Source organism: Aptenodytes forsteri, unplaced genomic scaffold (genome assembly GCF_000699145.1).
Source record: "Aptenodytes forsteri isolate BGI_AS27 unplaced genomic scaffold, ASM69914v1 Scaffold147, whole genome shotgun sequence".
Lineage (NCBI taxonomy): Eukaryota > Metazoa > Chordata > Aves > Sphenisciformes > Spheniscidae > Aptenodytes > Aptenodytes forsteri.
In genome coordinates, this window is record NW_008795320.1 from 2,083,571 (window position 1) to 2,102,055 (window position 18,485).

Here is an 18,485-nt window from a genome sequence, read left to right on the forward strand (position 1 = left end):
GGCCTGGGCTGGGGCCTGGCTGGTGCTGCTGTCACCTGGGCTCTGCTGCGCCCTGGATCCTGCCTCCAGCCCAGCAGAGCCAGGATAATGTGGTCCTGCAGCATCCTTTGTGGGGCTGGGGAGTGGGGGATCTTGGCGTGTGCAGGGGATTCTGGTCCCCGGCAGCGATGGGGGCTGCAGGGAAGAGAGCTGCCTCGCAGGCGCTGCAGCTGCTCCTGGTGCTCAGGCTGTTCCTGCTGCAGCCCTGCGAGCTGTTGCTTTTGTTCCTGGCTCCCAGGCTCAGTGCACGATCGCAGTCCCCTGCCCCTTTGCCCAAGCTGTGACCAGCCCCATGGGTTCCCTTCTGCTGCCTCGGGCTGGAAGGGAGAGCAGGGTTACCTGAGGGTGAAGGAACCTGCATCTTTTTGCTCAGTCTCACAACAGCAGCGGAGCTCAGTCTCCCCACCCAAGTGTGAAGGTGAAAGCCGCCCGCTCAGCAGAGGTGCGGGCTGGAGGGGTGGATAATTGATCGCTGTAACCTGAGGTGGGTGACCTTGTCGGGATGGGCTGTGCTCTGGAAGCAGCTCCCCTGAGAGCTGTCTCCTGGCCATGTGTGGAGGAGAGCTCCTGTGTTCCCGCAGGACGGTGTCCTGCTGCCAGGCTGCCTGACAGTCATGCTCTTGGTGGACTGAGGCACCTGCCTTCTGTGGGTTTCCCAGTTATGCCCATTTCTGCACCGTTCTTCCCCCGTCTGGGGCTGGGCAGACATTGGCGCGGTCAGGTACAAGTTGCTGCAAGGCTTTCAGTGGTTGCTGCATGGAGCATGCTTTGAGGAGCATGCAGGAGAAGGGAAGAGGCATCCCAGGGCAAGTGCATGGGGCACATCCCGCTCCCAGAGCTATCAGAGCCCTTCCAACAAGTGTGAGAGGTTGCACCCTCCTGCAGCTGCCCTGGCATGAAGGGTAGCACAGAGGAAAGCTGCTGGGAACAACCCGGCATGGGGAGGCCCCACTAGCCCTCCTGGAACGGCCTGGAGCCATGTATCAGTCTCCTGCCCTGTGCTCAGAGCTAATTCTTGGTGGGTGCCAGCCCCCAAGCCCTGCTTTGGGAGAGGGTTTTGCTTTTGTGGCTGCCAGGGATTTGGGAGGGGTGGCTCTTTATCCTGTGGTGTGTCTCATGTGGGTCCGGGTGATGCTGTTGAGGGCACAAGTGAGGAAGGAAAAGCCTGATATAGTCAAAGCTCTTGGTTCCTCAGAAGGGGTCACCCCCATCTGTCTTTTCTCCACGCTTAGTCTTCTGTTTAAAAACTTTGTTCCCTGCCTCATTATGTGCTGATTTCTGTCCAACATGCACAGTCCCCTGTGAAAGATTAAGCCTATCTTATCTGCCCCTCTTCAGATGTGTGCAGCAGCTGAAGAACGATGGCTTCCACGTGGATGAGCTCTTCCAAAAGTGCCTGTTTGAGGAAGATGAGAAGGAGAAGGTGCTGAGGGCCATCAGGATTGTCCAGCCCAACTACCAGCTGCCCCCTCCACCCAAGCCCCAGACCTGCAAGTCTTCTCTGCTCCAGGACTTCTACTCCAAAGTAAGCCACAGAGCTCAGGGATGTCTCTGCAGCTCGGAGAGGTGTTGGAGCTGGCCAAATGATGTTCATAGGTGTCCTCAGGTCCAGCCCCAGACTGTAATATGGGAAGAACTTTTTAGCCCGATCTCTGCTCAATAGCCCACACAAATCATCAGGCAGCTCCTTGTTCTGAGGAAGCGAATAGCCGTACCAACAGCCTTACAGAGCAACAGAGAAGCGGAGGGCTGACAGGGGGGGCTGAAGATGATGGTCATACGCTGGAGGGGGTGCCTGGGGGGGATGCTTGGTCATGACACAGGAACATAGCAGTCTCTGGAGAGGCCTGTTACTCCAGAGTCCCTGGGGTTTGCCAGCCAGAGACCTCAGACCTCTGGACTCGGAGGTCCCAGAAAGGTGCCTTCAGCAGGGACTCATGCCACGTGCCTCTTGCAGGAAAGCTGGGAGAATGAGCACGTCTTCTCTTCCTCTGGCTTTTGGCACTTAATGTCTCACTCTTCTTGCAGGAGAAGATGGTGCCATACCCCAAGCTGGATTTCACTGTGCAGGAGCTGCAGGAGCGCTTTCAGCAGCAGCTGGAGATGGAGCTGGACAATACCATAACCATCGAGTCAGTGGAGTCAACCAAACCTCTGACCCCGCAAGCCATTAAAGCGGTAAAGCTCAGGGAGTCTGGGGGCTGCATGTCTGAAGGGAAGGGGGGCAGTTCAGCCCTCAGGACCTGTGGAAGAGATGCAGGGGTTGGTGGCCTAAAGAGGGGGGCAGCTCCCTGCTGACACACTCTCACCACAGCATTGCTGTCTTGCTTCCATTTCTGTGTAGCGCAAACTGCTGGCCACCCTTCGTTCCCAGTGGCATGACTCCATCCTCCAGGCCCTGCAGAAGTCGAAGCACAGCATGTCCAAGCTCAAGACGGTGTCGGGGTACAACATTCTCTACCCCTACCTGTGCCTGATGCCGGATGAGGAGTATGTGGGCATCATGCTGCAGGTAGGACCCTGCCCTGCCCTCACAGATCTACAGGAACGGGGCCACCCGGATGGCCATAAGGTTGCCACAAAGCACTGATGTCCCGCTCGGGCCAGCAGAATCAGAACACAAGCCTCAAAGTTTGCCCAGGTTATTAGGTGCAGGCTCTGTCTGCTCCCCGTGCTGAGCAGCCAGAGAAGCCCCTGCTCTGTCCTGGCCATGTTTCCTTCCTCATGATCTGCTCAGCATCATGGGAATCGGCATCTTTCTATGCTCACCACACAGGGGCTTTAACTCCCACTTTGTCTCTCTGCTCCATCTTTCTGTTCCTCCCTCCTTAAGACCCTCTTTGCCTTCCCCTTTCTCAGATCCTCAACACCCTCTCTCCACAAGGAGAATCCCTGGCTGTCTTGGCCAGGGAGCTGGGCTCCAAAATCTACAACAGATACATCACCCAGAGGAAGCTGCGCAGCCGACAGCTGGAGAAGGTGCAGGAGGTCTATGAGGAATACATTCACCTGCTGGCAAAGGACAGCCAGGTAGGTATGCCTGGGAGAGGGGGGTCCTGGGGCCTGCAGGTTACAGAGCAGCAGAGCAGAGATGTGGCAAGGCAGTTTGTCCACCTCCTCACAAGCACAAGGTCCGGGTTTTGGGAATCTGCTGCTGCAGAGGCCACCAGAACCAGTAAGACCCCATCTAACGCTTGGCAGGCCCCCTGCCCCGTGGCAACAGGCAGGTTGGTTCTGGCATAGCGGTGGGTATTTCTGAGCCTGAGGGTTTTAAATTGGCAGAGTTGATCCCTTGGAGCCAGGCATCCTGTGCAGGAGAGCTCTGGGGCTTGAGGAGGGTGTGCTTTGCAGTGCAGGATGGGAAGGGAGAAAGGGGCCAAGGCCGCCGATTTGGGCAGCTCGAGGGCCGGATGAGTAGGTCGTTTGCAGAGCTGTGTGCGTTTGGCATGGTGGGGGAGGCAGACCTGCAGTCTGGGAAGGAGGGTCAGGATGGTGTGGGGACAGGGTGTCGGCACAGGGGTGTGGCGAGAGGAAGGGCTTTGCAGCGCCACTGTCCCGGCCTGCAGCAGAAGCGGGTTCTCGGGCTTGCCCCAGCCACGTCAGCAGTCCTTCCCCAAATACCCCTGTCAGGGAGGACTTCACAGGGACACAGAGACAGGAGGATCCTTCTCAGAACCATGTTCCAGGTACATAGATCCCATCCAGCAAAACCCCCGGGAGCGGTGTGACTGGCCCCTCCAGCTGACCCAATTTTCTCCTTCTACCTCCCAGCCTGACAGGTACTTGCCACGGGAATATTGGGAGAAGCTGGTGGCAGAAGCAGGCTTTGGGCCTTCCCTGAACTTGAAGGACTGCAGTTGGCCGTACATGCTCCTCATGCGCCTGGGCATGCACATGCTGGAACTCCTGGTGCAGGCTGTCAAGGTGCCGAGGAACGTCCTCAATCCTCGCCTGGAGCCCAGGCTTATCCCCGTCCTCTACCACGTCTACTCCTTCCACAGCAGCTGGCAGGTGAGCCTTGTCCTGGGGGCTCTGGGGCTGTGCAGGTCACCTCTTCATCGGAACTGGGCCTTTGCAAGGCCCTTTTCCCTCCCTGCTGCCTCTCCTGCTCAGGGACGCTTAGAGGAGCCTCTGGTTCTGTGCGGACAGTGTCAGTGCGTAGCATGATCGCTATGTAATGGCTGATTGACCATATGCTCTTCCAGACTCCAGCCCTAATCCTCTACTGCTGACCTTTACCTCTCTGATTCTCCTCTCAGGTTGGGCTGATAAAGCCCCATCCCATCTTCTCCCAGATTGTGTCAGATGCTGCAGAGACCTTGCTGACCTTTAATTCCTCTGCCATACCTATGCTGTGCCCCCCGGTACCCTGGACCTCCCCCCACTTTGGTGCCTTTGCCCTGAATGACACCAAGTTGATGCGCTTTGTGGATGGGGCCATCCAGCACCAGCTGCTTCTGGAGCAGTGTCCTCCGGTGAACCTCCACCCCGTGCTGGATGCCCTGAACCAGCTGGGCAACTGCGCCTGGAAGATTAACCAGCCAGTGCTGGATATCATCATCTCCATCTTCAATGACAAAGGCAATGAGAAGCTGGACATCCCACCGCCCATCTCTGAGGCCCCCAGGCCTCCTGCTGCTCCCAGCAATTCCTCTACCTGCAACAAGTCCCAGAAGCACGAGTTGTTGCTGTACAAGAAGAAGACAGCTGAAATGCACAGCTTGCGCATGGATGCGCTGTATAAGCTCTCCATCGCCAACTACGTCAGGGACAAGGTGTTCTGGTTTCCTCACAACATGGACTTCCGAGGCAGGACTTACCCTTGCCCACCTTATTTCAACCACCTCGGTAACGATGTCACCCGGGCCATCCTGCTTTTTGCAGAGGGAAAGCCACTGGGGCCCAAGGGCCTTGACTGGCTGAAGATCCACCTCGTTAACCTCACGGGGTTGAAGAAGAACAACGCCTTGCAGGAGCGGCTGGAGTACGCCAATGAAATCATGGAGGAGATCCTGGACTCAGCCGACCACCCGCTCACAGTAGGAGGGGAATGGCTGGCAGGGCTCTGCTTTCTCTTGGGGTGGAGTGGTGGGACCCTGAATGGCAGGAGAATAGCGTGGGCTCCAGGAGCCTGCAGCTAGCCCCCAGCAGGTTGGGAGGTTCTTCAGTGACCGAACTGAAAAGCAGGGAAGTTCCTCTGTGTTTGAGTCCAAATAGGAATTGTCCAAATATGCTAAGCAAAAAAAGGGATCAGTGTTCTTTCATTTCGGAGGAGACTTAACCATTCCTCTTACTTAGCATAGCTTCTAGAAAGTAAAATAGAATGGAAATCAAATCAATTTTGAAACAAAAACCTTTTGAAAGATAATGCTTTGAGAGGAAAAAGGGGAAACAAAGCATTGCAGAGTTTCCTAAATAACACATTTCTATCTGAAAACACGATGAAATATTAGGGAAATGGAGGCATGGTGGGAGGAGGTGCTTGCCCAGTATATCCTGAGAGCACAGGGGCTCCTGCCTTTGCTTTGAGGTGCTACAAGAGCACTGCCCGCTCCTACCAGCGTGTGCTTTTGTTTTCCCAGGGCAGGAAGTGGTGGATGAACACCGACGAACCCTGGCAAGCCTTGGCGTGCTGCATGGAAATCGCCAAAGCCTCGCGGTCCCCAGATCCAGCAGCCTACATTTCTCACTTCCCGGTTCACCAGGTGGGAGCCCAACGGATCCGCATGGCCCGTGTGGTTGAGCGGGGAGAGGAAAATGGGCAGGGCAGAAGCATGCAGGTCTCCAGTGCTGCATTTACTACGCCATGTGGCCAGGCTTTCTTAAGAATGGGAGTGCAGTCTACAGGCATCTTGGCTTGAGAACTCCAGTAATTTGCTGCTGCATGCAGCCATTAATGAGCCAGTACAGTTAAGTGCTGCTTTGCTTCCTTTGGCTGGGGCAGAGCCTGTCTGGGAGATCGCTGTCAGCTGCCCACAGGGTGGGAGCTGGGCCAGTCTTAGCTTCTCCAGTCATGGGATCAGGACTGGAAATCAGCCCGACCCTGGCTGGGTGGGACGTGGCGTGGGTGCATGGCAGCACCTGCCCATCTGAAGTGCTTGGAGCTGTGCTGAGGCTGGAGCAAAAGATGGGAGGTCTGGACCTCTGAAGAAGGGCAGGGCGACAGAGCTGATCTGTCCCCCGCATTCAGTGACGTGGCTGTCATTCACCATGTGCCCTGTACTGCTCGGTCCCAGATGTGCCCATACTCTGAGCGGGGCAAGCGCAATCATTCAGGTGCTGCTCAGCTCTCTGAAGGCATCTGTCCTTCCCAGCTGGAGAGAGGAGCCAGGCAGCCGCTCCCGTTAGCCAGCACTCAGCCCTTCTCCCTGCTGCGTCCCAGCAGATCTGCAGCTCTCTTTGCAGCTGCTGCCCAGCCAGCTGTCTGCCTGCACCGATAAATCCCCTTGCTGCATGGGAGACAATGATTAATTGTTTTCTTGGTGAGAGGGGCTTGCTCATTTATCTCATTAGAAGATCAGATGGCCCTAATGAAGTGTGGGGGGAGAACAGGATGTATTCTGCCAGTAGCAGTGGTCTGGAATATGTATGAGACTGTCTAAACTGATATTGTTATGACAACAAAAGATCAAGAGAGCAGTCGGGGGGGTGTGGAGGGTGCCGTTAATGAAATTCAAGCAAGGACTTCTTCTGGAGGGCACCCGAGTCTCTTTCTACCTGAGTCATCAGCACTTGGTTAATAGAGGCAGCTCTTCTGCTGCGGCAGGGCTGCCGGAGCCCTGTCAGTTCTCGGCTCTGCAACTTGCTGCACTGCAGGGTGTGGGGAGGAGAGGGAGAGGAGGGTTGATCCTGCAGGCTCCCTTTGACCAGGCAGAGCCCAAGCACAGGAGGAGCAGGGATGGTCCAAAGCAGCAGCGCATCTTTTGTGAGAAACGTTTCTGCTGGTGCTGTTTGGGGAACAGCAGGACCTTCCCACGCCATCATTCAGGTCCTGCCTATCTCATCCAAGCTGATCTTGGTCCCAGGAGGGCTGTCAGGGCAGCTGCTGTGACAGATCGGTCGGCGTGCCTCTGTAACTGCAGCTTTGGGAAAGGCTGGGTCGGAGCTGGTTTCTGTCAGAAGGATGTTTTCATCAGCCGTGGAGCAGAGGCAGCACAGCTAACTGGAGCCTCAGAGTCAGCTGTGGCTTGCTGAGTGATCTTCAGCTTGGCCTGCCTCTTCCTGCCTCTGATCCCGCTCCTGGGTTTTCCTGAGGTTGTTTTGACTGTCGGCTCTTGGGGCTTCTTTTAGCATCCCAGACAGATTTGTTGTTTTCCAAATTTTCTGTTTTTCACTGTTTCCACAGAGCTCTGATGTCTGAAAATTCACAGAGGGGACAGTGTGATGTGAGGTTTTCTTTTTTTAAACCTCATAGGCAGCAGTAGTTAGTGATGAGACCCAGACAGGAAAACTGGCTAGAAGGAAAATGGAAACTGGTGTGGCCCTGGCCACTGCTGGAAGATCAGCTGTAAACCTGTCCCAAGAGAGGGGGGGGAAAAATGGCAATAACCTTCTGAGCCAAGTGTATCTGTGTTGTTGAGCGGGGGTGGATGAGCAGGGCTCCATCTACACACTAACACCTTGTTTCCACCCTGCTCTCTTCCCACACGCAGGATGGCTCTTGCAATGGTCTGCAGCACTATGCAGCTCTTGGCCGGGACCTTATTGGCGCCATGTCCGTCAATCTGATGCCCTGCAGTGTCCCCCAGGATGTCTACAGTGCGGTGGCCCAGCAGGTGAGGCACAGTGGAGACATGGGGAGGTGTCCTCTTGGACCTGCCTCCCCCCCTTGCCAGTGTGTTGCACAGGGTCACTCCAGCTCCCAAGGAGAAAGGTCGAGGTAAGACCAGCATACAGAGGGCTGGGAAAGCACGAGCTGGTCACAGGCAGAGAGTCTCTCCCTCCCCAAATGGGAACCACTGCAGCAGCTGCAGTGGGGATCTGGCTGGAGATCTGTCCTGACGGAGGTACCTATGAGAAATCCACTGGGATTTCTGTTGTCCTCACTTGTCCTGAATGAAGTCTGGGAGAAGTAGGGTAGAGAGGTGGAAGAGAGCAAAGAGTGTTCCTCATCTCTTGATCACAGCTGGCTGGCCCGCAGGTTATAGGATTTTCTTCGTTTGAGCTGGGTAGGAGGGAGGGGGGAGAGATTCAGCCTTTTGGCACTGCTGCTAAGTCTTCAGTTTTCTTGGCAAGACATGATGTGAAGTGTGCTGAGATCTACCAGACTCACTCAACTGGTATCGAACCCCTGGCTCTCCCTTCTAGGTCTCAGCATGTTTTATCCAGGCAGCACCGCAGCAGCGGGTGGGAGGAGCACATGGACGGTGCATGGTTTGCTCAGAGTTGTCACTGGGGGTGGCAGAGGTGGGAGAACCTGAGTCCTGAGCCACAGTCCTAGTGCCATGTCCTTGTGACGTCCGGCACCACCCAGCTGCCAAGTGACACTGCTCTGCTGAGGCAGCAATGGAAGGCTCTGGGCCCTGCGGGCACGGTTATCTGTGAGATATGGATGCCTCTTGATCCCTTCAGCAGATGATCTCTGCTAACCAGGGCTGGTGAAGATGGGCTGCAGGGTTTCTGATGGGAGTTCAGGCCAGGCAGCGCATAGCTGGGAGGGTCTCATGTGGCCCCCCTGACTCTCCCCCAGCCATGAAGGGGACTTGGGCCAGCATGGCTGACCTCCCGGGGCGCTCTCCTCCTCAGGTGGAGGAGTTTCGGAAGAAGGATGCTGAACAGGGAGTGAAGATTGCCCAGGTGCTGCAAGGCTTTGTCAACCGCAAGGTGGTGAAGCAGACGGTGATGACAGTGGTGTACGGTGTCACACGCTACGGCGGGCGGCTGCAGATGGAGAAGCGTCTCAAGGAGATTGATGAGTTCCCTGAGGTAGCATGCCTGCCCTGGCCTCCCCCAGCAGTGTTTTGCTCAGCTCTCAGTCCCTGCTGGGAGACATACCTGCACTGCCCTTAACTGTGGGTTTCCTTCCTGCCTTGCCCTCTCCTTGCCCCCCCAAATCTCAGCTAGCAGAGGGACATGCAGGACTGACCCCCCCCATGCCTGTGCCAGGCTTGTCCAGCCTGCAGGAGAGCTGTCTGCCAGCACTTGTGGGTGGGGAGGGATTCTTCAGGTGGGGCTGCTCCTCATCCTTCCCGGGCCCAGCTTGGTGGCATGACAGCCTCAGCTGGTGTTTCAGATGCAAAACAAGGTTTGTGGCTGTGCTCTTCCTTCTGGAAGTGGCCCTTGACTCTAGCAGAGCTCTTGGAGGCTTGCACCTCCTGGCACCTGTTTCTTGTTCTGTGACCCCACTGTGAGACAGTCCTTGCTGAGTGGGTGATTTGCCGTGGCATGTTGGTGTGGGGAGTGTTTTTGCCGTGTGTTACATTCCTGGGGCAGATGAGGCAGCAAGAGCCTCCTGTTCGTCCAGGGACGTTACACAGAGATGAGCCTGTCCTCAGACAAGGAGCCATCTGAAATGCTGATGTCAGCCTCCCTCCATCACAACCCACAGCCATCTGCAACAGCTCAAGACTTAGCACAGTCTGTGATGGAGGCAATTTTGAGGCATCGGAGAGTAGGGAGATGCTCTTTTAGCTTACCCTAGGTCCCATCCCTTTGCTTCGCATCTTTTGCTGCCCCTTTGCCTGACCCCTCGCTCTGCCTTTGGTCTGTGCAGGAATACTTGTGGGAAGCATCTCACTACCTCGTAAAGCAGGTGTTCAATGGCATCAAGGAGATGTTCTCAGCAACTCGAGATATCCAGGTAAGGTGCCTGTTTCCTCTTATCTCTCTCTGCCTTTTCTTCCCTGGACCACCCATACATAGACCAGGGGATGCTCCATGGGGAGAGATGGTTCCTCTGGGTCCTGGCCAACAGAGGATCCTCCTGTCCCAGCCCAGAGGTGTGGGATTGTGCCTGCTGCAGGGCCAAACTCCCCCGTAAGCGCTGGACTGTCACAGTTGGTGGCAGGAGTCGGGCTCACCTGTGCTGGGAGGGGATGGGGTCTTCCAGCTGCCTATGCTAACTCCAGCTGCTTTCTTCCCCACTTCCCTCAAGAACTGGCTGACGGAGAGTGCCAAGCTCATTGCCCAGTCGGGACGGACAGTGGAGTGGGTCACGCCACTGGGTCTACCCATCGTGCAGCCCTACTATCGCTCCAGGTCCACTGTGGTGAGTATCTGGTGTGCAGTGTGCCCCCTCCCTCTGCCGTGGTGGGGAGCAGGGAGAGGGCAGTCGGGCTTCAGGGCAGCAAGCTAAAGCCCGGCAGGTTGGCATCACTTGCGGGTGAGCCTGCAGAGCAGGTAGGATTTGTGTGTGCAGGCACATCCTCCCTGCAGAGACTGGAGTGTGTGGGTGGGCTGGTGAGGAAGCTCTGCTGCTCCCGTCCCACTCAGGCAGCTGGGGCACGGGCCCGTTCCCCGCACCAAGGAGCCTTCCTCAGGGCTCGCGTGATTCAGTCTTGCTGCTTTCGCCTCCCACGCGCTGCTGCACTGACTCACATCTCCCCAGCCTGTCTCGTCCTCATAGCTGCTCACCTCCAGGGGCCCTTCTTTTAGCCCTTGCAGGGGTGAATCAGGGTATCACTGGGAAGGGGTGAAGGGTGCCTGCCAGCATCCTCAGGAGGGGAAACAGGCAAGGTGTCACTGAGGAGTGACAGCTGCCATGGTGACTGGGATGCCCTGGCAAGGTCCCTGCCCAGGCCCCTTGTTGCAGCCAGGGACATTTCCCGCAGGGCAGAGTAGTTCGTGGTCGGTGCAATTGCTTCTCCAGAAGTACGGGGCAGTGCTGAGCACCTTGTGCGGGCTGGGCAGAGCAATGTGACAGCTGATCCCCTTTTTCTCTCCCTGCAGCTGAATTGCAGCATGCAGAACTTGAGCGTGAAAACCTCCAACGGCAACCAGTAAGTATGAAACCACTGTCTTTACTGAGCCCTTGCTGTCCCCAGCCTGTGCTTTGGGGACAAAACCTTCCCACCAGTGGAACCTGCCAATGAGTGCCAAAGCTCCTGGTATCCCTCTGAGCTGCAGAAAGCCAGCCAGAGGAGTGGGGCTCTGTGCTTCAGCAGAGCCTTGGGGCCCTCCAGGGCTGCCCCCATCAATCCCAGGTCTTGGCTGGCACTGGCTGTGCTGGTGCTCTCATCTTTGGCCCTGGAAGTGCCCCAGCTCCTCCCGTCTCCCACTCTGCTGCAGGAAGCCTGATACAGTGAAGCAGAAGAATGCCTTCCCACCCAACTTCATCCACTCCCTGGACTCCACGCACATGATGCTCACGGCTCTGCACTGCCTCAGGTAGGGAGCAGGCAGCTGGGGTTCTTCCCTGGCTCCAGGACTCGGTCTCTGCTGGGAGAGCGTCACCAGGGCAAGGTGTGTGATGTGGGAGAGGTTTCCCTGGTGGGTAGGTGTTTGGGCCTTCTGGCAGAGAAGGGTTGAGAGGTGGCAGGGCAGGGACAGGGAGATCATGGGGTTAGCCGTCTCTCTCTGAAGATCTGCAGGCGCTGTCCAGGGAGTCCCCCTCCTTGTGTGGTCCCTGTTTATGTCCCAGCACGAGAGTCTACATGGGGTAGGGGACATCGCAGAGAGGGGCCTCTCAGCACCACTTCATGGCACCTTCTGCTGCTTCCCAGGCAGGGTCTGACCTTCGTCTCAGTCCATGATTGCTACTGGACTCACGCGCTCACTGTGGATGTCATGAACCAGGTAAAAGTGTCCTCCCGGGTCCCTTGTGAGCAGGGATCTTGCTGATCTGTCCTCTGGGCACTTGCCAGCCCTTGCCTCCCCTGGGCTTTGCTCCATAGGCTGATTTATTTACCCAGGCAAGGTGAACCTGGGGTGCTTGCTGGTGGCTGCAGCTGATTTCCTGGTGCCATAGCCCCATCTCCTCCCACCCTTCAAGGAGGGTGCGAGGGAGAATCTGCGCCTGTAAAACAGCACTAAACACAGCGCCTAGCAGAGTCAGTGCCTCTGTCCTACCCTGGGCTCTTTCCCCTGGAGTGCTGCAAGGGCTGTTGTACAGTAGACTGATAAATGGGGGTCAGCCTCTGCTTCCCACCTCCCCAGGCTGATTCCCTTCACCCTTGTCCGGCAGCCCCCCCTTCCCACTCTTGCCCGCTGCCTTCCCTGCCCCTCACCTCTGACCTGTCTTGGCTGAGAAGCACTGAGGGGAAGGAGGGGAAAACACCTGTTAACCTGCGACTCACCGTTGCTCCCTGGATCAGATCTGTCGGCAGCAATTTGTGGCTCTGCACAGTGAGAAGATCCTGCAGGATCTGTCCGAGTTCATGCTGGAGAAGTACTGCAGGTATTCCTTGCCTGTTGGCGAACCCTCACCACTCTCCTTACCCACGCCGATTCCCTCTCCTGGGGGTTGTTGTGCCCAGACGTTCACGGGTTGTGTCATCTGCCTGGGGGTTGCTCTGGAGGGAAGTTGTGCTTCCTTCTTGACTGATGCCCAAATTGCCTTAGACCTTGGTGTGAAAAACAAGGTGTCTGCATCTTTTTGCTGCAGAACTGAGGTAGGGTTTGGTGCTTGAATCCCTCAGTGGGCTTGGGGCGGGCCATAATGTCTGTGCCTTGCGTTCCCCCCTGTGAATGAGGCAGTAAGGAGCAGTGAAGATACGTGTTGGGTCGGCCCAGCGTGTGGCCCTCAGTTACCACCGCAGAGCCAGACAGACAGCACAGACTGACCCAATCCTGGGCAGGGTCTGTAGACGCCTCGGCACCTGCCTAGGGCTGCTGTGGCAGGGGCTGAGCTCCTGCTGCAGGGTGTGTAATGTGTTTTGGAAGAGCTGAATCCTGTTGTCAGGGGCCTGCACTGGGGAGCAGAGGAGAGTGCACCTTCTCCCAGAGCTCCCATGTTGATTTGCTTTCCTTCTGGTTCATCCAGCCCCGGCAGAGAGACTAGAGCCCTCTGGCAGAAGAAACTGATGGAGCAGCTGTCGAATGTCCCCAAGACAGGTAGGAGCACAGGACAGGAACTGCAAAGCTCAGGAGCAGTTTGGACACACGGGGAATGAGATGGGGAGGGGCCCCCAAAATCACTGAGCTTATGTGGTGTCTGAAGCTGGACACAGTGAGGGTCTGGCCAGCCATGCTAAAGCTGTCCCCTAAGATCAGGTTTTCCTGCCTGTGCTGGACTGCAGAGCCATGGGGCAGTGCCTTAAGGTGTTCCCCTGTAGCATCCCTGTGAGCAGTCCCTGCCTTCCCTGGAGCTGAGCCCCTGGGATTTTCCCCAGGCTGACCCAGCTCATCCCGTCCTGTCTTGTTGTTTCTCTCCCATCTGTTTCCAACCACGAGGCATTTGCCTGGAGATGGGAGGGAGGCACTCAGCATGGTAATCGCCAGGATCTAGATGATATACATGCAATGGGATTAAAGCAATTAGTTTAACTCCTGCTAATCTCTCAGCCCTGCCTCTGCCAGATCATCTGGCTAACCTTTGTTCTGTCTTTGCAAAACGGAACAGGCTGGCGGAGCGCTGACCCGTGCTGTTGAGCAGCCACCGTGGTCAGCCCCAGAGGCAGCGTGATCCAGTGGCAGGGATGGTTCGTACCCTGAGGCCACGTGCTCCTCTCTTCCTTCCCTGCCTTGCTGTGTCTCTTCTGTCTTGCTTTTCTACCACTGTCCTAGATAAATTTGGAGGGACATCAGTTCCTGGAAGACCTCTAAGATCCCTGCTGTCTTGACCTACCCTGCAGCAGGGCTGAGCTGAAGTAGTTTTCTGCAGGAAGCTGAAGTGGGGCTCGAGGCAGCTTTTCTCCCAGTTGCCCCATCTCTGCTCTACTCTGACCTCTCCTCTCCCTTGCTTCTGCCAGGCAAATTCAACCTGAAGAAGGTGATGGATTCCACCTATTTCTTCAGCTGAGCCCTGGCAGCCAGCGGGGCCCTGGACTACCTCTGGACTGCCGGCTGCCTCAGAGGCTGCGGTAGGCACTGGCCTGCGAGGCCCCTCTGTCCTGCGTCTCATGGGGAAAGTGGGTACAGCTGCCAGCCCAGCAAAACATACCTGCCCAACACCGAGATGCTGGGGCAAACTGGGACTCCTCGAGGAGCGCGGGAGCAGCCACGAGGGGCTGGTGGGGGACAGGGTGTCTGCACTGTTTGCTGTTACTGCCTGCATCCAGGCAAGGGGAGAGGGCATCGAGCCCTGGGGAGGGCTGCATCTCTCTGGTGTGGGGTCAAAGGGACACAACGTGCCTGCTTGTACTGCGAGCTCCAGAGCTTGCCTGGCTAGCGCCTGTCCTGGGCTGCCATCCCTCTCCATTCCTCTCCACCAGCGGGGCTCAGACCTCCTGGAGCGTTAGGCCCCTGCCTGGAGGGGCAGGCAGCCGGCCGTGGCCACAGCAGGAGCCTCCTGCCCTTTTCTGCCCTGCTCTTGGCTGCAGGGTGGGTGCTAGGCTCCATGCCCCGCTCCAGCTGCTGGGCACTATCACTGCTCTTGCTGTAGCACAGCCTCTGCGGCTCCTGGCTCTCATTTCCAGGGATCGGTTTAAATTCTGCTTACTGGGTCTCAGGCAGGGAAAACCACTAACACGGGGGTGGAAGTGTACAATACTGTAAATAAAATGGGTTTTTTTGAAATACTAGATGGAAACTGTGTCCTTCTCTGCATCTTTGCCTGAAGTCTGCAGGGTGTCTGGGCTCTCCCCTCCTTGTGCTGGGGAGGTGGGACTGATGTCTCCCCAGGCTGCCACTGTTTTGCTGACTGGTTGGGCTTCAGTTATCCACAGCAGTGTCACATTCTGGAAATGCTTTTGTAGCACAAACAGAGACAAAACTTCTCCCACAGCACAGACTGGCTGGCACAGCTGCAGTGGGAGCAGGGCTCTTGCAGGGGCTGACTGCATCCACTTGGCCCTTGTGTTTCTAGCCCGGAGTCTCCTGTCTCACAGACTGTGGCCTTCCACAGTCTGTGGGGCTGCATGTTTGTGTCCCAGCTCCTGCAGCAGTTGATGTTTGGAAATCTTGCAGCTGGAGCTCAGTGCTTGGCTCCAGTTTACAGCCTACTCCCACCTCCTTCCCCACTGCAGCCCTGTGGTGTCCAGCTGACACTGGACAGGGGGGCACAGCCCTTCCAGCAAGGAGAAAGGTGCTGGGAAGAGGCTTTTTGCCTTGTCATTTTTCTGGCAGGGAAGCAGCTCTTCAAAGGACAAAGCTGCCTCCTCCAGCCCAGCCTGGGGCTGTGCCCAGTGGCAGGGCTCCCAGGCCTGGGCGGGGGGAGCGGGAACAGCCGGAGCCACGGCAGGGAGGGACGGTTGTGAAGGAGAAGCAGAGACGGAGTCGTGTGTAGCTCTGTCAGTTGCTGACGTTTATTGCACAGGATGGGCTGGATGGAAAGGTGGATGCTTGGAGCGGGGCCCTGTCCTGCCGGCTGCACAGCTACAGGGCATTGGGCTGGCGCGTGGCCCCTCGCTCGCAGTCGCTGCATACATTCAACGTGGAAGGCTCCAGAGTGCTAGGCAGAGAGGCGCATGTGTGTGTGCACACCCCACCCCACCCCACGCGCACCCCCCCCCCAATCTGTAGGTGCACACACAGAGGCACGTACAGCTGGGACTGCCTGTGGGGCAGCGCCTGCCCATGGGGTAGCCCCAGGGCTCGGGTCCCCAGGCTCCAGCGTCTGCCTCCGTCCTAACGCTGACTATGGGGAAGTCGGGCTGCATTTACCCCCCCAGCCCTGGGGTCGGGTTGGGGGAACAGCGTGTGTGTGTGAGCCTCAGGGTGACCGTCCCTCAGACACCCCCCGCCCCCCCAACTTACCTCCAGTCCTGGACCATCACCCCTCGCCTGGGGTCTGTGGGAGGGGAAGCAGGGATAGGTGCAGGCACTGGGGCTGGCCAGCGTGCCTAAAGCCCCAGGGAGGTGTCCTGCGGATGCGCACGTACGGGTATGTATCCAGGTCATATATATCATACACAGAGTTGATCACAGGGGATGATGCAGCTGTGGCTTCTATGGAGCAGCCGGGGAGGCTGGGGGCAGCAGGGCTTCGCCATGGGGGGCGGGAGATGGGGCCAGACTTTGGTCAGAGGCGACGCAGCTGGGGGGCTCAGCCCGGCCCCCCCACTGTGTCCCAGTGGTGGGGGGGGGGGTGGGGGGGCTGTGGGTGGAGGGGTGCAGGTGCTGCCCACCCCCGGCAGCTACCCCACTCTGCAGCGTGCGGCGGGAGGAAGCCGGGGAGTGGGGCTGGGGCCGCGGTGGGAGGAGGCAGCTGGTGGGGCAGCCACGGCCCTCACCCAGTGCTCCTCGGCAGGGCGGTGCAGGATGGGCACGGGGCGAGACAGGACTCACTGCTGCAGCCCCCTCCCGTGCACTTGTCCCCGCGCCCGGCGTGGCGCGGAGGTCACAAGTTGGAAGACAGCCTGGACTTGGCTGGGTCCGTGTCGGGCGTGCTGGCCGCCGAATCCTTGCGGGCTGCCGCCGAGTCCTGCGGCAGGGCAGGCGGCCCTGTGTGCACTGAGCCCGTGGATGCCGGGTGGGCCGGAGCCCCCCGTGAGGGCACCTGGCTCCGCAGCCCGGACGGGGGGCCGGGGCCCGGCGAGGCAGCGGCTGGGCCCCCGCCGATGGAGGCGCAGGACTCGCGGGCCGAGGCTGGAGGGCTCTGGGTGCTGCCGGCCACCAGCCCGTGGGGCAGGGAGGGCTGTGAGGCCGACAGCGGCCGCGAATCCTGGCTGAGGCTGCTGGTGTGCAGCGCCTGTGTGCTTTTGTGGGCGGCCACGAGCCGGGGCGAGCCCGCGACCTCCTGGGGGCGGAGGGAGAGCTGGGAGCCCAGCTGCCCCGGGGCACCTCCGTAGGCAAACGTCCGGCTGGCCAGGGGGCTTTGGGACGGCGGGCTGGCTGTGGCAAAGGCGCTGGTGGAGGCGGGCAGGGCCACAGGCTGCGCCTGGTCCTGCGAGGGCGAGGGGTTGGCATGGGGCACAGGGGGCTGCGGCTGCTGCAGGGGGCTCTGCTGCAGCAAGACGGGGGAGACGGCGAAGGGGCTGGGCACAGCCTGGGCATACTGCAGGCGACGCATCATGTGGGGCGAGCCCAGGCCCATGGAGCCCACCAGCGGGCTGGCCATCTGTGGGCAGAAGCTCATGGCGACGGCTTGCTGGAGGGTGGCGATGGCGGAGGTGACCTGGGGCTGGACGGGGCTGTACATGGCCGTGTGCTGCTGCAGCTCCGCCTGCTGCACCATCTCCCGGTCGTACTTGACAATCTCCTGGATGATCTCATTCTCCTGGTTGTTGAAGACGCCCGAGTTGAGGTCGTGCTGCACTTTGTGGAGCAGGATCGAGTTCTTCTTCCCTGCAGGGAGGGGGCCAGGATGGGGAGTGCTATGAGACCCCCTGCGCTGGGGCTGCGCTGGCACCCCCACCCCAGCCATGGCTGTCCCACATTGCCAGGACAGCCCCCTCGCCCCCACCCCCAAGAGCCCCCTGTGCCCTACCGATGCGGTCGAGGCGGGTGGGGGGGGCAGCCGGGAGGTCATGGGGTACTCCTCCAGCACCTCGTTGAAGTTGTCCACCGAGAGCGAGTAGAGGCGGCAGTAGGGGTCTGCCCGGACACTGGCCGTGCGCCGGCCGCGGGTCAGCAGGCAGATTTCTGCAGAGAACACACCGGTGCCAAAGTCAAAACACTGCCAGCGAGGACTGGAAACAGGGGCAGGCCAGGAGCAAGGGACGAGAACCATTGAGTGGTGGGTGCCCCAGGACAGCAGAGGCATCCTGGTGCCTCTCACAGACCCTGGGAGGGGACCCAGGCTCAGCCCCCTGCAGCACTCACCTCCGAAGTAGGAGCCATCGGAGAGTTTCATCTCCTTGTTGCCCTTGGTGAGGATGCTGACCACCCCGTGCTGGATGAAGTACATCTTCTTGCCGATGGTGCCCTCGCGGATGATGTAGTCGCCCGGCTGAAACACCTCAAACTTCAGCTTAGTGAGCATCGCCGTGACGAAGTTGGGGTCCGCGTTAGCAAACAGCGGCATCGAGGCCACCAGCTTGCGGCAGTTGAAGTTCACGATTTCCTGCAGGGAAAGGAGGTGAGGGACCAGGAGGCAGGGACATGGCTCCCCCCCAGGGCAGGCTCACAAACACAGAGGTGTCAGTGCACGCAGACATCCCAGCACACAGACTCTGCGCATGGACATACTCACACTTGGAGCTGCAAAGCTGGAACAAGAGGTGCTTGGCCCCCAGGGCCCTTACCTCACGCAGGGGCTCGTTGAGCTCCCCCAGGATGCTGTCCTCGTCGAACATCTTGCCCTGGTAGCGGTGCTCGTAGTAGTCGTGGATCTTCTGGCGGAAGTCGGCGGGCAGCTTGTGGAAGGACATGTACTGCTCCACCTGCTTGTACTGCGGGGAGAGGTGGCGTCAGCACCCAGACAGGCTGGGGCTGCGGCGCCGGGACCCCCCGTCCCCCCCCGTCCCCCG

General features: G+C 58.6%; 2 protein-coding genes across 2 annotated transcripts in view; one reads left to right on the forward strand and one right to left on the reverse strand.

The window, feature by feature from the left end:
- The window catches only part of POLRMT (RNA polymerase mitochondrial), a 21,313-nt gene extending 6,658 nt beyond the window's left edge, over window positions 1–14,655 (forward strand). The window contains exons 5-21 of the mRNA XM_019472218.1: window positions 1,378–1,564; window positions 2,068–2,217; window positions 2,384–2,551; window positions 2,899–3,069; window positions 3,811–4,050; window positions 4,299–5,078; window positions 5,622–5,744; window positions 7,692–7,814; window positions 8,785–8,964; window positions 9,752–9,838; window positions 10,133–10,246; window positions 10,927–10,976; window positions 11,266–11,364; window positions 11,700–11,772; window positions 12,291–12,373; window positions 12,959–13,029; window positions 13,887–14,655. Coding sequence (XP_019327763.1) covers window positions 1,378–1,564; window positions 2,068–2,217; window positions 2,384–2,551; window positions 2,899–3,069; window positions 3,811–4,050; window positions 4,299–5,078; window positions 5,622–5,744; window positions 7,692–7,814; window positions 8,785–8,964; window positions 9,752–9,838; window positions 10,133–10,246; window positions 10,927–10,976; window positions 11,266–11,364; window positions 11,700–11,772; window positions 12,291–12,373; window positions 12,959–13,029; window positions 13,887–13,936 — 2,749 coding nt within the window. The 3' untranslated portion in view covers window positions 13,937–14,655. The remainder of the gene's footprint in view (window positions 1–1,377; window positions 1,565–2,067; window positions 2,218–2,383; window positions 2,552–2,898; window positions 3,070–3,810; window positions 4,051–4,298; window positions 5,079–5,621; window positions 5,745–7,691; window positions 7,815–8,784; window positions 8,965–9,751; window positions 9,839–10,132; window positions 10,247–10,926; window positions 10,977–11,265; window positions 11,365–11,699; window positions 11,773–12,290; window positions 12,374–12,958; window positions 13,030–13,886) is intronic.
- A 1,546-nt stretch (window positions 14,656–16,201) lies between these two features.
- Window positions 16,202–18,485, reverse strand: part of HCN2 (hyperpolarization activated cyclic nucleotide gated potassium channel 2) — an 8,390-nt gene continuing 6,106 nt past the window's right edge. The window contains 5 exon segments of the mRNA XM_019472227.1: window positions 16,202–17,361; window positions 17,504–17,533; window positions 17,536–17,658; window positions 17,839–18,079; window positions 18,261–18,407. Of these exon segments, the coding sequence (XP_019327772.1) occupies window positions 16,415–17,361; window positions 17,504–17,533; window positions 17,536–17,658; window positions 17,839–18,079; window positions 18,261–18,407 (1,488 nt within the window). The 3' untranslated portion in view covers window positions 16,202–16,414.